General features: G+C 41.0%; 1 protein-coding gene across 1 annotated transcript in view; it reads left to right on the top strand.

Moving 5' to 3' along the window:
* Positions 1-18,534, top strand: part of LOC120547505 (cGMP-dependent protein kinase 2) — a 36,970-nt gene that overhangs the window by 1,951 nt on the left and 16,485 nt on the right. The window contains exons 3-8 of the mRNA XM_039782939.1: positions 1,309-1,674; positions 9,388-9,554; positions 13,639-13,752; positions 16,609-16,714; positions 16,990-17,053; positions 17,205-17,282. Of these exons, the coding sequence (XP_039638873.1) occupies positions 1,309-1,674; positions 9,388-9,554; positions 13,639-13,752; positions 16,609-16,714; positions 16,990-17,053; positions 17,205-17,282 (895 nt within the window). The remainder of the gene's footprint in view (positions 1-1,308; positions 1,675-9,387; positions 9,555-13,638; positions 13,753-16,608; positions 16,715-16,989; positions 17,054-17,204; positions 17,283-18,534) is intronic.

The following is an 18,534-nucleotide window of genomic DNA, read 5'->3' as shown; positions in this document are numbered from 1 at the left end:
GAGCAAGCATTTGGTGCAGCAGTGGCGAGGAAAAACTTCCTTTTAGGCAGAAACCTTGGACAGACCCAGGCTCTCTGTGGGCGGCATTTGTCACTGCCGGTTTGGACACAGACACTTAAAGGTGCCCTGCCACACAAAACCGTTTTTCCTTGTATTTTTTTAAATATGTTAGGTCCATATGTGTTTGTGTTATGATGTGAATGTGAAAATGAACTGCTAGCTCCTCTGTCAGCTCTAGCCACTGAAAAAAATAAGAGGAGAAATCAGGCCAATTACAAAAGCTGGTCAGTCTGACATATTGCCTGAGCTCATTACTATTCATGAGCTCGCCCAGTTGCGCTGGGTAAAGGATGCTGACAGCCAGGCTCTCATAGGCTAGCTGTTAGCCAATCAGATTCAAACAGCTTAGCTTGTTGAATAGTAATGAGAAATGGCAGAAATCAAGCTGAGGCTTCCTGCAGGCTTTCTACACCAAACTAGAATGGCTTGAAACAAGGTAACCAAGGCATTTTTTCCACAAAAAATGTTACAGAGTCCATGGTAGAACTTCAGACATTACCACAAAGTAATGAAATACGTGTGGCAGGGCACCTTTAATTATAGCAGTTGGAATGATGAACAGTGGTAGTTATAACAATAAAAATAGTGGAACTATGACTAGAAATAATAGTTGTAGCCGTTCAGGGCGTAGCGGGGCAATGTGGAGTGTAGCAGGGAGTTGCGGGGCATAGTAGGGCGTAGCGGGGAGTAGCAGGGCGTAGCGGGGCATAGTATGGCATAGCAGGGCGTTGTGGGGTGTAGTAGGGCACAGTAGGGTGTTGAGCAGGACCACGGCGGTAGCTGCAACCAGGATTCAGGTGCCAACCCAATCCAAGGAAAACTGCGAGGTGAGAAAACATAAGGACTCTGGGAAATAAGCTCCCCAGAGATAACTTAGTGACAACCATTACTGGGACATGAATGCACACAGATGGAAAGAGAGAGGAGATCAGTGTGTCAAAGGAAGTTCCCTGGGAATCTAGACCTATAGTAGCATCACTATGAGCTGGTCCAAGGCAAACCTGAACCAGCCCTACAAGGGTTGGTAGATGAATTGGATGACTATTATAATAATATATAGTTTTGAGTCATGTTTCCATCTAAAATTTCCCCATAATTTATTGATTAGTCTGACAAGTACAGTATATGGTCAATAGATGTCTGCATTGTGTCTTGTAGTGAAAACTGAGTTTGTGTAGGCTACACTAATCTGGTTTTGTGTGGCTGCCTTTATGTGTATTCACTGATTGAACCTATACTGATCCTCAGGTTGCGGATTACCCACCTAGAGGCGGAGCTGGCACATCGGGACCAAGAGTTTCGAGCCCAGGAGCTTCAGTTACAGCATCTCCAGAGGGAACTGGAGGCCAAGATCTCCCAGATCGACAAGCTCCAGGATGCCATTGGCTACAACAACAGCCTGGGCCGCTCTCCGCCGGCCCTGTGCCACCACAGCCACCGCCGCTTCAGTGTCATCAACCAGGGCCCCAGCCGCTTCCACAGGGTGGCCGTGGAGGTCCACCGCAGGCTCAAAGCCAAAGAGGGCGTCTCTGCTGAACCCACCTCAGAGAACTTCTGCGGAGGGTTAAGAGCAGCTAATTTCTCCATCGCAAAGTCCGTCCGCAAAAACTCACAGTAAGTTAAAGGGACACACCACACAATACCTATGATGATTTTCAGATTCTTATTTGTATTTTGTGATTCTACTAGAACATGTTTACATGCTTTAATGATCAAAAAACACTTTATTTTTCTCATACTGCCCATGGCTGCTGCACCTGTATTCACCCTCAGTCTGACCTGCTCTGTTGGAGCGCCTGTCCCCTAAGCCCCCCTCCCAAAAAAGCCCAGTCTGCTCTGATTGCTTAGCGTGTTTCTGCATGTCCACGAGTCTCTGAAATCTTAGCTGTTGTTGCACAGTGTTTGGTGTTATAAGCCCCCAACGTCGTCAGGCAGTGCTGCCTGGAAGGCACAAGGATTAGGCAATGGTTAGAGTTAGGGTTAGCGTTAAGGTTAGGTGCCTTGAAGTCGATGGTCGCAGCGCTGCCTTGAAGTCGACGTTGGGGGCTTAAAACACCATCAAGCTTGTTTGCACTCCAAGCCTGAGACTGACTGCAACAGAGCAGGACTTACCGTTAAAAATCACCAATAAATGCTTCTAAACCAAATACTACCCAACTGGATATGTTTCAGCAGTAGTATGGGCCGAAATTGGGGAGAAATTAACAACAATGGCAGCCAAGATTACAGCTTTCCCTGACTTAGCATGTAGCTAGTCCTACGTAAACACAGCAGTAGCCTAAAAAAACTGCAACAGCCTGCCTGGACCAATCATAGAGACCCAGCTCGGTTTTACGTGACACCGAATACGTTTACCTCATTATTTGAAGCTCTGGCCACATCTAACATAAAAACCTGAAATTGAAACATCATAGATATGACAGAAAAAAACAGAAAAGCATATTAGTCAAGTCATTTTATTTGTATAACACATTTAAACGAACAACAGTTGACCCAAAGTGCTTTACAGGTAGAGCAGGGAAGGCAGAAACAGTATGCCTTAAATATACATAATCAAGTGTGCAAGGTACCATGAATATAGTTAGGCAAAGGTAAAATTAAATAATGTAACATAGAATATAACAACAATGGAACGTTTGTAAATACAAAAAGATTAGAAAAAGTTGAGTTCAGTTCATAGCTCTGAATCTCAAAAAAGGGAGTTAAAAGCAAGAGAGTAAAAATGCATCTTCAGATTTGATTTAAAACAAGCAATTGTATTACAAGATTTGATATGGGGTGGGAGGGAATTCCAGAGTTTGGGGGCTACTACAGAGAAGGCTCGGTCCCCTCTGGTTTTTATGCGTGTCCGGGGGATGACAAGGAGTTGTTGGGTTGTGGACCTGAGTGCCCTGGCGGCAGGTTCAATGGTGTTTTTTTCCCCTAACTGCTCCTTCCAGGCAGCGCTGCGACTGCTGCCTCCAAGGCACCTAACCCTAACATTAACCCTTACCCTAACCATAACCAGTGCCTAATCCTAGTGCAGCGCTGCCTGGAAGGAGCCGTTGGGGGCAAAAACCACCGATAAACTGGCGGCAGAGTAAGTAGACAGGAGATCGGAAATATACGGAGGGGCTTGACCATGGGGTGCTTTAAAAACAAAAATTAAAACTTTAAAATCGATTCTGAATTTCACTGGCAACCAATGAAGCTCAGCTAAAACGGGAGTTATGTGGTCATACTTTTTCATGCCAGTGAGGAGTCTTGCAGCAGCATTCTGGACTAATTGGAGTCTGTTTAAATTATATTGGGTTAGGCCTGTGTATAGTGAATTGCAGTAGTCTAAATGTGAGGTTATAAAGGCATGAATGATTGTCTCGAGATCGTTCTTAGATAAAAAGTATTTCAGCTTAGCTACTGTTCTAAGCTGGTAAAAACTACCTTTAACAACAGAGCTGACTTCTTTATCAAAATTTAGAGAGCTGTCAAAGAGAACACATAGGTTTCTGACCATGCACTGTAAATTTGATGACCAAGGGCCAAGGGCATTGCTCAGGTTTTTTGTAGAGGTGGGGGATCCAAATGAAATCATCTCAGTTATCTTGTCATTCAACTGGAGGAAGTTTGCTGCCATCCAGGATTTAATGTCCTCCAAACAGCTAAAGATTTTATTAATTGATGAAGTGCAACCAGGAGAGATGGGTAAGTAGTGTTGTGTATCAACAGCATAGCAGTGGTAATTTAAGTTGTGCTTTTCAAGGATAGAATCAAGCAGCAGCATGTATAGGGAGAATAACATGGGGCCAAGAACTGATTCTTGGGGGACGCCGAATTTAATACCCACTGGAGAGGAGGACTTAGTACCCAGTTTAACAGAGAAAGTTCTTTTTGTAAAGTATGATTTAAACCAGCTTAAGACAGAGCCCTGTAGTCCAACTCCATTTCCCAGGCGATCAATAAGAATGCCTTGATCAATGGTGTCGAAAGCAGCGCTGAGGTCTAGGAGGATGAGCAATGCACATGATCCAGAGTCAGTGGTAAGTAAGGCCCGGAGAGTTCATACTCAATCAGAAAGTGATCAGAGTTGGCAGCATTAGTGATTTCAAATTTATCAATTGATATCCCTGATGACAGGACGAGGTCCAGTGTGTGGCCCTTGACATGAGTAGGACCGCATACTGATTGGGTGAGGTTAAAAGATTTGACTATTGCTAAAAATGAATTCACCATCGGTTTAGTTGGGCAGCAGACATGAATGTTGAAGTCACCAAGAATTAGCATCTCATCAGAGTGAATGGCCATAGAAGACAGGAAGTCAGAGAAATCAAAGCTTGTAGCTTTGGGGGGTCTGTACACCAGTGCACATAACAGGGGGTTTGGAGACAGTTTACAAGTAAGAACAGTTGAACTTCAAAAGAAATGAAGGTATTTACAGGAAGGATTTTGCAGTTAAATAGGCTACATTCTTAAAAAGTGTAGCTAGGCCACCACCTGAGATCTGAGATCCTTGGGGAATTTAGGAAATCCCACTGGGGAGGACATACTAAGCCAATACTACCAATACTAAGCCAGGTTTTAGTAACAAAGAGAAAGTCCAGCTCATGAGATGTGATGACGTCATTTAGGATAAATGTCTTATTGGCTACAGAACGGGCATTAATAAGAGCAAATTTAACAGGTGAAGTTTGAGTTGATCTAGTGGAGACATGTCCATCAAAACGAAGTGAACGGAGACATGCCAAATCCACTCCGCCACGGGGGACAACAGTCTTGGCAGAGATGGGACGAGGAGCAAAGTGAACAGGAATCCGAGTCACTGGGAATCTGGGAGCAGGCAAGAAGAGCAGGACAAGATTTCGTTTAAAGCAAACTGTGGGTGACGGCTTCCTCAAAGCACATAACGAGGTCGCTGGCGAGAGATTCCGAGGGCGGTACACAGCTTGTACACCATCGCGGGCAGATGGAGGGACGGCGACATTTAGTTGCGAAGTTCTTCGGCGGAGTACGAGAAGGCCATACTCCGATGTGATGCAATAGAAAAGTCACTGGTAAAAATAAAAATCCACAATATCCATAAAACGGCGAGGATCGGAAACGGACGCATTTTAATTCACCATAAATCTCGGGCCACTCCGAGACTCACAACCAAGTTGAAATCCTCGGTAGCCAATTGCCCAAACAGATAAACTCAGCGTACAACAGTGAGGAAGGGGAGACTTACACACCCATACGCCGAGGGATGATCTGTTGATCAGGGCAGAAGAGGGCCTGAGTTAGGGGCTGTCCAAGCTTGTAGGTGAGTAAGAAAAAGTCTCTTTGGGGAATTAATTATCCAATCTTGAAAAGCGTACATGCACGTTCAAATCCGATAGGATGAGCAGTGGAAAGCATAGACTACAAATCCAACAGCGTCAGGCAGACAAACATTCAGCAGGCCAGGTGAGCAGCGGCAGCCAAAACGCGGCAGCCAAAACGCGGCAGCCAAAACGCGGCAGCGTCCGCTCCCGGAAGCTCAAAGGTTCCCTTTAAACACTTACTGCAATTACCTTACTTACCACTTTCCCGATGGGGGTGATTGTCACACATGGCACATTGTGCAGGGATCAGACCTATCAGACTTATTACAGAATTATGACATAGTGGGCCTAATACATTCTCTTAAATTTCTCTTATTTTTTAAAGTAAATGTAAATGTCTAATTTTCGAATGTCAGTAGGCTACTGGCGTTACAGAAAAAAAAATCAAAAACATAATAAAACAATCTAATCTATAATATAATAATATATAATCTAAATTTGATTATATGATATACTCTTTTTTATGTTGCTAAAAATTCCTTGAGTTATTCTCTGAGCCGAGAGAAGAGCAAACATAAGAATCATTGGTTAATCAGAAAAAAACAACAAAACAACAAAACCAAATTCTCTAAAAAATAAGAGAATGTATAAAAGAAATTTAAGAGATTGTTGCTGCATGAGGCCGAATGATTGCCTGCAAGCTAACAAAATGCATTACAAATCTAAAACTACAGTTTGCTTTTGAAAATAAAATTATGTATTTGTTGTAATTACTATACAATTAAAGAAATATCCGAATTTAAGAACCTGTCTGTGATTGACTGTCACCTGTCTGGCAATGCACATGACTCCAATGCCTATCCCTGCATGGGATGGGCCAACAGACTGGATGAATAAAGTCAAACAAAATGACAAGTGTTAGAAATATTACAAACTGGCCTGAAATGTAGCTGTTGTTTGTGAAATTGCATTTGATTACTTAAACTGAGACTAAGAGAAATGTATACCGAAAGATCTGCTTCACATCTGATAGCCTATCAGCCTCAAGCAGGACTCTACACATTACCCACTGATTATAATAGCTGAAGTGTAGAAAAACTATGATTGCGATTATAGAAAATGTCAAACAAATCACTTATGATACAACTTAAAATTTTGTTTTACATCATCAACAAGTTCTTCACTTGCTCAAAAGACGGTCCTGTTGTCATTAAAACAGTTTGATCAGTTATGATCAACCCAAACAGAATATCATTGGTAAGAGGACTTGAGAGCTCTGGCAAGCTTTTTTAATACCCCCCACATCTGAAAGGCTATATTAGCATGGCAGGATAATAGAAAGACATGGAGGGAAACAAAAGGCCACACAATCTAAATGCAGTATCTGGATCATTATGGGCTTGAATTACACAACCTTCACTGCCTCTCTTGCCCACTACTGTCAGATCCATTCAGCACTCTCCTTTTCACTGATCAGCTGTGTGATGTGCTAATCAGGTGTTCACACAAACACCCGCTCAGGGAAATCTGTGGAATAAATTGAAACTGCAGACATAATGCAGTGGCTTGGAACCACATTTGCAAGATTCTATTGGTTTAGCAACCATATCTGGTAAAAACATATGCAGTACTGACATGATCACATTTGTTATTGAACATAATAACAAATTCTAGCATTCGATTCAAGGTATCTTCTCTCCTTGGCATTTTTTGTTTAAATGCCTTGAGGTTGGCAGCTGGTTATCGCTTGAGTTTGCAATCCTGGACAAACATGAGGACATTACTCTCACACTAAACCAGCTGTTGCTTTTGACAATGCCATTATCAAAGTCTCCTCACTCACTGTCCAAATGTTTTTTCTGGCACATATGCAGTTCACAGTGATAACAGATTTACCATCAAACTGTCCAGCTGACTTTTTAATGTCTCCAAAGAAACCAGTGATAGCATGCAAACTTAGTGCTGTGTAATGATACCCCAAAAAGCCATACTTCTCACCTGTTGATGTAAGGCAAGGCAATTTATTTATATAGCACAGTTCATACACAAAGGCAATTCAAAGTGCTTTACATAAGCATACACATACAAAGCAAATGTACTGTACCATAAAATTCAACAAGCAAAAACAAGGCAAACAAACAGCAACTATAACATACGCTGTAGTTGCCTGAGTGATCTTTTACAGAGACCTGTAAAGACACTGTTACAGTGATCAAGTCTGCTAAAAACAAAGGCATGAACAAGTTTCTCTAAATCCTGTTGAGACATGAGTCCTTTAAGTCTTGCTATGTTTTTGAGACGGTAGTAGGCTGATTTTGTAATTCTGTTGATGTGTGTTTTTAGTCCAGACCAACACCAAGATGGACAGCTGGACCAAAAGTTAGACTTTATTTTGTACGTGGAGTGTGTGGTGTTAAAATGGTGTATTGCAAATGTACCACTGTCTACTTAGTTATGAACAGTGTTGGTCATCTTACTTTAAAAAAGTAATTGGTTACAGTTACAAATTTCTTCTCCCAAAAAGTAATTGATTTAGTAACTCAGTTACCACATTGTAAAAGTAATTATTTACTCAGCAAAATAACTGTGACATTATGTTTTATGTTCTATAACGCTATTACGTTCTATAACATCTTTAACGTCAAAAATGTTTATATTAACACTATATACAGTATCACCTGTTGCTGACCCGAAAAATCGAGCGTTGCTTGTTTTAACAGAGTGGCTCCGTCTCCTTCGCTGGAGCTCCCGCTAGCTGCATTTGGGCTCTGGGTTGGGTTAGCAGCAACAACAAGTGTCGTGTTAGCATGTGTTGATGTGAGGTGCTTCATAAGATTGGAGTTGCTTGAGGCAGATGTGGATAAAGTGTTTTTTCCTGGGCATAGCGTGCATGTTACAGAAACATTCTTGCCTTCAATTTCAATGAGGGAGAAGTGGTGCCGGTACTTCAAGTTCAAGAACGCTACCTTTGAATTTCCCTGGCTCGTCGCCATTGTCGCTGTCTTGTGTTTAGTGGTAGTCAGAGCATGCAGTGAGACAGCGTGAGCAGGGCATCCGCCCACCCAGCCAATCATCATCGTATTTGCAACGGTGTCATCATACCCCCCACCCGCTCTCTTCAGGCAGCTGATGTGTAGCCAAAGCCTGACACCTCGCACTTCATTCAACCAAGTAACGCACCACTTTACATTCTCAGTAACGATAACGGCGTTGCAACGATGGGAAAAGTAATTAATTAGATTACTCCGTTACTGAAAAAATAACGCCGTTAGTAACGTCGTTATATTTAACGCCGTTACTCCCAACACTGGTTATGAAAGGGGGCGTGGCTGAAGTATAGGGAGCGGGCAAAACCATCACCAATAAAAAAGAAACTCTCTGCTAGTGCTGGGCGGTATGTCGAAAGATTTGTATCACGGTATTTTTTACGATGTTTTTAATATTCTGGCAGTTTCACAGTATATCACAGTATTTTCTTTCTTTTGCTTGACTGGGCCTTTATCTGCTAAAATTCAAGTACTTGGAAGAGAATTCAAAATGGCCGACTTACTGTTGAGTTTAGGGTATACCTCCAATAGGGTTTTGTTACATGTTACATATGCCTACCAGTTTGCATTAGTGTACATACAATTTGAAGAAGGGGGCTTCAAAAAATGTAGGGGGCACTATTGAGACACTTTGTCACACCCAAGAACGAAACCCATAAAATATCTAATTATGTCCTGATGCATGTGCATATTTTGGTGCATTTTTCAGCATCTTAATCACCTAAAAAATGTGATTCATTTCACGTTATAATAATAATACCTTGAGTTGCAAAAGGGTCCTTGCACCCGTCAAGCCCATGCCCTTAAGACACAACCATCCACTCCACTTCACCAGGTGGAGAAACCCAAAGCTTGACAGACCCATTGTGCTTAGTTAAATTGGCGAAGCTATGATTGGGCAAATTGTTTTTGGAGGAAAGGTTTAGCAAACGGTTAATTATTCTGGATAAGTAAAACTGACTTGACTTTGGCACTGTTTGTTTCTGTATTTTTTTTAATCCCAGCACCAAGAAGCTCATCAACGATGCCATCATGAACAATGACTTTCTGAACAAGCTGGAGCCACAGCACATGAGAGAGATGGTGGACTGTATGTATGAGAAGGTTTACACCGAGGGACAGCTGGTCATCCAGGAAGGGGAACCTGGGAACTACCTCTATGTACTGGCAGGTCAGTTCAGCAGAATGTGTGTAGCTCTGATGGGACTTCTTGTGTGATTTTGCTCACTTTACAGAACAGTTGGTATAGAAACAAAGTTTAGCAAAAGTGATTGAGGGAGATTACAATTCTAGAATGCAACACAAGGGATGATTTACAACAGTCTTCAGTTTATCATTTACAGATGTTATTTTCCCATTGGGATGAGAGATGTACCAAAAATCTGGTTGAGTATTCTTTCAAGATCCATCCATCCGTCCATCATCATCCGCTTTTCCAAGGTCGGGTCGCGGTGGCAGCAGCTTCAGCAGAGGACCCCAAACTTCCCTTTCCCGAGCCACATTAGGCAGCTCTGACTCCCCAGTCAGGGGATCCCGAGGTGTTCCTCGGCCTGGGTGGAGATATAATCCCTCCACCTAGTCCTGGGTCTTCCCCGAGGCCCCCTCCCAGCTGGATGTGCCTGGAACAGGGCCCAGGGGGCATCCTTACCAGATGCCCAAACCACCTTTTCATCTTTCAAGATGGCTAAATGTATTTTAGTTGTATGTTAAAGTGGTTTTAAAGTACAGTTTTAGCATCTCTTTTAAATAAAAACTGTAAATGTTAAAAAGGAGCCACAGTTAGCACATCTCTTTATTTCAGTAAACGTCATTCTACTTATAGACAATGAAAGGTAGTGTATATGTTCATTAAATAAATATAATCGGGATTCAAAGTTGACTTTATTGTCATTGTTAGTACATACAACAAAATATAAATAAAAGTAGAAGAAAAATAAATTTTGAAATACTCAAATATGTATTTATTTGGGGGGGAAAAAGAGGCATTGAATGAGGATACGATTGGCCAGGAGATCGACAAACACACGTGCAGCGATGCAGTGCTTGGACAGGAGGTTCTGCTGCTCTTTGACTTTCCAATGACAAACGATCTTATAGTTATGGTTCGAGTAATTTTGTAACAACTGTCTAAAATAGTATGTCGCTTAGCTGGTTATCGTTAGCATAGAGTTATGTCTCATTGAAAGTTTGCAAAGTGACCAAATTTATGAAACTTGCTTGCTCTCTTCTGCTAGCTGCTGCTGCGCTACCTGCAGTTAGACGAGTGCTTAGGGCCGCCGTCTATAAATTACTACACCGAAGAGATACAACAAAAATATGTATTAATTTAATGATTAAATAAGGTAATGTCTCCAAACTTACCTCAATTATTACTTGTCTCCTGCTAGTTATATTACAGCACTTACTTAGTAAAATAAGTTAAATTAAAAAATATTTTTGTTGCATCTCTTTTCGGTGTTGTAATTTGTAGATGTCCCTAAGCACTCGTCTTACAGCAGCAACAACAACAGCAGAGAGCAGAAGCCAGCAGGCAAGTGTTATTTACATAAACTTCTGGTGTACTTACAAACTTTCCAATCCATCGTTTAATGAGAGCATAACCTATATATACTAGTGTAGACCTTTGGTATCATTTCGGGCATTATTAGTGGGGTCATTTAAGAGATACAAACATGGGTCCATTAGCCCCGCGCTAAGCTATTCAGCGGCTAACGCTACTCTACGCTAACTCGCCCAATGTTAGACCCAGGTCATTGATGAAAAAAGCTTCTGGGGGGGTGTTTGGCTCGAGGTCATGGTGCAAAGGACCCTAGGGTGAATTACTCCGAACCATCATTTTAAGCATAGGCTTCGGCTCAGCGGGTCCCTGAGACCTGTGGGCTCCTGGGTCTGTACCTGATAAGCCTGTCAAGACACGATGTAGTGTCTAAACAATGTGAGTCGGACATATGCAGAACGGCCGCCATCTTTGACAGCTAGCTACGTGACACCACTTGGACAAACCACATATATACCGATCGACGCGATACGAAACGCATCCTTTCCTTTTATTTTTTATGGCCAGTTGGTAGTTGTGTTTAGCTGCTACAGAGCTCTGTGACACCGGTTACAGAGCTCCGTTGTATCAGTGGCAGTTTGTAGTTGAGTATAGCTACCAATAGGTAATTGTGAGCTGGAAGACGGTCCTTTCAGGGGCCATGGTGGAGTTTAGCCCAGAAAGAGTTACGTTTAGGCACCGAAACGACAAGTTAAATTTAGGAAAATGATTGTGGTGATTAAAACCCTCCCGAGGAACCAACACGCTTTTCTTGGGTGAAAGTATTTAGTTTTCACACTTGCTCTAAGTGGTTTTGCCATAGCTAGCTGTCAACGATGGCGGCCGTTCTGCACATGCATGACTCACATCGTGGGCAGGAGTCTTCAATGTTTTTTTAAGCCAAGGACCCCTTATCTGGGAGAGAGATGGAGCAGAGACCCCCTACTACATATATTGTATAAAATGAAGCTGTATATTAAACTGGGCCTACAATAATGTGTGGGCAGCCTAATCCTTTACACATTCATTTTAAGTGCATAGAACACTAAGCTAAAATAATTGTTGGTATAATTTTATAAATCATGTTTTTATGTTGGACAGTGAACCCTTAGGATGAACTGTATCTGTGGATGGCTAGCTTAGTATCCAGTAAGCCTATCATCATGTTTTTCACAAAAAGGCTGATTTATATATGCTAATAACTGGTCAGTTTCAATTACAGTATTTCGTTCAATATTGAAATCACAATTATTAAACACGATCACTCATTGACTTTTGGAAAGATGTGGCATTTATTTATTATTATTATATTAAACAAATCAACAGGGAAAACCCCTCGAAGTGTGAACTTTCCCTTAATATTTGAACTTTTTGAATTATGATCGTTAGGAGCCGAAATCAAAATCACAATTAAAACTGGGTTAATTGCACAGCGCTAGGCAGGGACAGAATCAGGTTTCAGGTTTCAGGTTTTTTAGAGTTTTAATATAAAAAATGCAGCCTAAAGGCACAGGTGGTGGCGACAGGAGACAGGCAGGTGACTGGCACTAATCCGGCTGAGCACGGTGAGGAAACACTGGAGCACAGCGGCCCTCGTGGCTGGCGCTGGCAGCGAGGCCCTTTGGAAAAAAATACGAGAGGTACTGGTGAGAAGCAGTGAAACCAGAGACCGAAAATCATGCAAAAAACACTTTAGAAAAAAGTCACAAAGGTCGTTGTGGCAACGAAAGAGATGGAAATATCTGGCACAGGAGCAGGGGCGATTCCAGGATTTGTTTTAAGTCGGGTGACACAGGGGGGACCAATAATCAGTCAGGCGCGATGGGGGACATTTTATAAGAATACACCATAGAAAATCTGTTAAATATTGGATAGCATAGTGGCCGGTTGGCTCAGTTGGTATTGCGGGCGCACATATGCAGAGGTTTGTTCCTCGACGCAGAAGGTCCAGGGTTCGGCTCCAACCTGTCTTCTCCCCTTTCATATCTCAGCTTTCCTATCCAATAAAGGCAGAAATGCCCAAAATACCTGTGTGTATAATATTATTCTGCTAAATAAAACATTTTCATTTTTTTTTTCATTTCTTTTTTCATTTTAAACATATTGTATATCCGAAAACATTACACGTTTTCTACAGGCTCAGTATGCCACCAGGGGGGGGGTCAGCGGGGGGCCAATCAAATTTCAAGAGGGGCTGGTGTCAACCCGTGCCCTCCTTCTAGTACCCTCAATGCACAGGAATGGAAAGCTGAGTATATAGGTGATAGTAGCAAGGTGTGCCAACACAAAGAAAGAGGAAGATGACGAACATCTGGTGGAACCTCCGGCGGGACCTGAACAATCCCGGAAATGAAACATCGTCGATATAGACTATAGTCATGTTACCTTGCTACCGGAAGTACGTAGGTGGCAGTATAGTTCTAGTTCAGCTTTTGTAAATGTTGCTGTTCACTGGCTCTGGTGTGAACTCAAAAAGTTGGTCTGCACCGGAGTTAGAGCGTTCTACAGACTGTACAAATATTGCTATCCTCCACAGTAAAGGAAGATAAAGTTCTACTCTTTATATATATATATATATATATATATATATATATATATATATATATATATATATATATATCTGACTATCCTAGGTTAGCTCGAGTTAACAATATGTATCCAATGAAAATGTAGATGATAAAATGAGTATGAACTGTATGTTGTGTTGTTCTAACTGCAGATGGCTTGCTGGAGGTCATCCAGAATGGGAAGCTGCTGGGGGAGATGCGTCCTGGCACAGCGTTTGGAGAACTGGCCATACTGTACAACTGTAAGAGAACAGCCACCGTCAAAGGTGAGTGACACAAAAGGGTCCATCTAGGGACATGCATTGAAAATTAGTTTAGATATATCTATGAGTCGATGCTACATACTTGTCCCTATACAAATAAACATTGGATAAAAAAAACTTTAAATATGACCAAACCAGTAAAGGTTTTTACAGTAATATGTCTCACCTTTGGGATTACATACATGCATCACTCTGTGTGTGTGTGTGTGTGTGTGTGTGTGTGTGTGTGTGTGTGTGTGTGTGTGTGTGTGTGTGTGTGTGTTCGACAACCACATCCAGATCACCTTTGGGATTACATACATGCATCACTCTGTGTGTGTGTGTGTGTGTGTGTGTGTGTGTGTGTGTGTTTGACAACCACAACCATATCCAGATAATGTACAGTATAACACACCTGCTGGCTGTATGCTACATGAGCAGATGATTATTCACACAGGGGGTTGTTAAATATACTTTAAACCTACACATCCATTCTCATACTGTAGGGATGTGCTGATATTGTCATGCTTGCCAGCTTTTGTGTAACTATAGCACCCAATAGGACTAAATTACAGTTTTTTCCGATTGCTAAACGACAGTGGGCACAACTGGAGTCACATGTGCAAAACTCAAACTACAGTCTGCACTACCAACAGTCATCTGAGCTAAACAGTTCACATCACCTGCAAAACTCATTCACAGCAACACAACTCTTAACACACGTCTCAAAACAGGCTCAGTGCAGCCAAACACTATGAACAGTCCTCAGTGAGATAACACACACTGTCACTCAGAACACATGGAGAGTAAAAACACTAGCATCACACACCAATACAGAGATTACAAACTTTTTCATCTTTACAGTTTGAACAATTTGAGTGACTTGACACTAATCAACAGTGTATTTAAGGAAAAAATATAGATTGTATAGCATACCAGTTTTTACATAAGGTAAACAAGAAGGAATGAAAATCAGCAGTTTTCTTCAATAAAGTATTTTGTCTCTAGTAATTTATGGAATTACTGGGGAAAAAAAACTAAAAGTACATACGTAACAATACCAAAGAATAGTGTGACTAATCCTGCCTCTCTCCAGCATCATTTGGCAAGTTTTCTTCATCACATTGGATGTCTTCATCATCTCTAAATACTAATGAATGTGGTGTTTCCATTGCTTTCACCTCCATTACTTTCTGAAAAACAGTAAGAACGCAGTTTTACTATAGTAAAGATATAGTATTTTTCACTTTTTTTGTATAGCTGTGTACATAACCTCAGACATCTTACCTGGACATATTGGTATCTTTGCTCTTTTACCTGTTTCTCTCAAACAGTACAGTGTATAATTGTTTCATTCTTATTTGGTGTTTGTGTACAAAAAATGCTTTCTGAGCTTTCTCTACTGTATATAAATACCATATATCTTCACTAACTAGTCTAAAACAAGACACCTGCTTAGGCTTTCAGCTAAAATTGCAATCAGCAGTGTTTGATAGGCACCACACTGAAATCTATTCTGTTTTGAATGTGTGGTTAACAGTTCTGACAGCAGTGTGTTAGCATTTGAACAAAGTGCTGTAAATCTACAGTGTTGTGCACGTTGTGGTTAAAGTCATGGGATAAGTGTGTAGAGTTTTGAAAACTGTGTTCAAGCAATGAAAAATGATCTAGAGTTTGGTCCACATGAACTGCTGCTGTGCAGACTGTAGTTAGAGTTTTGCACATGTGACTCCAGTTGTGCCCAGAGTCGTCTAGCAATCGAAAAAAACTGTAATGTCGGATGGAAGTTGTAGGTTTTTCACAATGCACAATTTAGGTAGGCTAACACATTGAGCCTGGGGTGTTCCACAGGAATAATTACTGTTGAATTATAATCTATTTAAAAAGAGCTTAGTTTAAAATAGTTATTATAAATTGAATAATTTAATTGACATGTAAATGATGCTCTATTAATATCTATTCAATAGTTATGCTTTCTTATTGTGACTTTTAATGATGACTTGATGATGAATTGTAAAATGTATAGCTTATCTTCATCTTATGTGTTCATGTTTGCTTTTTTTCTATGCAATAATCACAATATAAAGATGATTTAGTTAAAGAGAAAATTAAAATAAATGCATGTTTGGTGTGATGGTTGTTCAAAATCAAATGCAAAATACATACCTCTTCTTAGTTGATCTAGAATCACATTTTAAGGATTATTCCTTTCTCTTTGTTTATCGTTGCAAACATGGTCTTAAAGGAATAGTTAAACAATGTTTTATTGGAAATACTGTCCGTCTGTTTGTGTGTCTGTCTCTCTCTCCATCTGTCTGTCTGTTTCTCTGTCTGTCTGTCTGTCTGTCTCTCTGTCTGTCTCTCCGTCCGTCCGTCCGTCCGTCTGTCTGTGTGTCTGTCTGTCTGTCTGCTGGAGTCAGGATGTGGATAGCAAAAGACTGGAAGCAAGGGGAAACAGCTAGCTAGTCTTCTTATCTCACTCTTTGAAATCAAACAAATAAGGAACTATTCCTCAGACATGAAAAAACAGGTTGTTCATCAAATTACAGCTGGTGAAAAATGTTCAACTGATTTGTGCTTAGAAATCTAATGTTTTCATTTGCATTATTTACATTTTACCAGAACATAAAGTTGAATGTTATAGTAGCACTACCAACTGAGATAACAAGTGCCAAAAGAAAAGGAGATCTGAAATCTTTCCCAATTTGTTTGCTAAACCATTTGATAGTCAATCAGTTCTGTTGTCCAAGTGCATGTCGGAAATGTGTTTAGGTCTTTCATGCTCTGTACCCAATTCAATAGAAGGACCCTTAACTATCCCCCACAGTGATGATAAAGCAAAAGGTTTAATGAGTTGTTGATGGTTCCATTCTCATCCAGCTGTGTCCCAGTCTCACATCTGGGCTCTGGACCGCCAGACGTTCCAGACCATCATGATGCGGACCACACAGGCCAGACATGAGGAGTACTTCAGCTTTCTGCGCAGGTACAAACACAAATGACGGTGTGTCGTCTCTTAACTACAATATAACTAGTGTTTTCAGTGAGGTTGGCAGTATTACTCCAAACTATCCCTGAGGATAAACAATTGGTCTATTTTCAGCAAAAGTCCACTTGTTACACAGCCACATTTAAATAGCTCCTATCGTCATAAGGTTTTTCTTTATTCAATTTGACATTTACATTGTTTTACAGTTTCCCTGTATATGATCTAACACACATAATGATTGTGTGTTTTTGTTTCTCTGGGGTGTGTGTAAGTGTGTCTCTGCTCCAAGGGCTGCCTGAGGAGAAGCTAGCCAAGGTTGTCGATTGTCTTGAAGTGGTGAGTATTTCCCACTCCACCACCTTTTTTGCTTATAATCTTTATTCATTCTATCCACTTCCATACAGTAGCTGTTTGTGACGAAATCGTTTTTTTTTTTTCAGATTGTATCTAAGTGGACAAGAGAGTGACTGACCTTTTGTCTTTTCAGGACTATTTTGAAAAAGGGGAGTATATTATTCGAGAGGGTGAAGAAGGGAACACTTTCTTTATTATCGCAAAAGGAGAGGTGAGATATCTGCACAATGTTGTTGTGCCCATCTTAAAGCCTTAATATCTTCTTAATTCAAAACAATTTGGTTGGAGTCTGGTGTTGCTAGTAAAAACCACTAGGCCTTTCTCAATCTGTACTTCCCATGGATTTGAAAAATGTCATCAGTCACAGCCAAAGCACTGTTCCAATTCCATGTCCACAGTTCTACAGGTGTGTCTCACATGGCATCAAAATAACATCAGATCAGAGGCAGAAGCTTATTTATCCTGAAAGAAATTGTTCTGCAGCAGTTGCAGTGCACAGTAGGAAAGAGTGCAAATATATAGAGTCCATGTATAAAATATCAATAAAGGTGCAAGTATAAAAACATATATAAAGAGTAGGGCTGGGTTTCGTTAAAAAATATCCAATACCGGTACCGATACCAATACCGTGACTTCGATACCGGTTCCTAAACAAAACTTTTTTTGATACCAATTTAACAACAAAAAAAAGAAATTAGACCATTACACATTACAGCACAAATCTTTTTATTTTTGTTCCAGCTCCTGCTACGTGAGCCCCATCTCTGTGTAACGTAGAGTTTTTCTTGCGTGTCTCTACGACGTGTAACGTTAGACTGCCAATCACAGACATTATCAGATCTTGGTAGAAGCATGCAATTTACTCCTCAGGTATTGAAATTGGGTTTTGACTGACGAGGATATTTTTCGATACTCTATACTGCAGTCGGGTATGGAGGAAATATTTATTCATAGTCGGGGCCTAAAAAGTATTGATAGCTGTGTATACAGTATACTACAGCATTCACGACTGCTGCAGTTTGGTAGTCATCAGCTATTTCCAAAAAGTAGTCGATTAATCGGAGAAATATCTTCTTCTTTTTTTTAACCAATAATCATCATCATAATCAATTCTCTTCAAAAAGGTTTCAAATAGGTGAAATAGCAGAGTCCTCGATTGGCTCTGAGAGGCTGTTTGCAAATGAGCCGCGATCTGATTGGACTAAACCCCCAGCAGGCTTGTGTGAGTTGGAGATAGTGGGTGCACTCCTCTTCATACAGATCGCTGTGATGCCTTTTAAATGGTGTGCAGAAGGGCCCGGCGGCGTATCGACTTTTTAAGTGCTTGTGTTTGCATCTCTTTTCTCACACTCTCCAGGCAACTACGAACAGAGACTTTATTAAAACAAACTGTGGCCATTAGAGTAACTATTGATGCATGTAGGTTGTCTGGCTAGCAGCAGACCAAGCTCAATCTTTTAAGA

The sequence above is a fragment of the Perca fluviatilis genome, chromosome 19 (assembly GCF_010015445.1).
Source record: "Perca fluviatilis chromosome 19, GENO_Pfluv_1.0, whole genome shotgun sequence".
In the NCBI taxonomy this organism is placed as follows: domain Eukaryota; kingdom Metazoa; phylum Chordata; class Actinopteri; order Perciformes; family Percidae; genus Perca; species Perca fluviatilis.
Note: the sequence above shows the minus strand (reverse complement) of the source record. Positions and strands in the feature narration are given on the sequence as shown.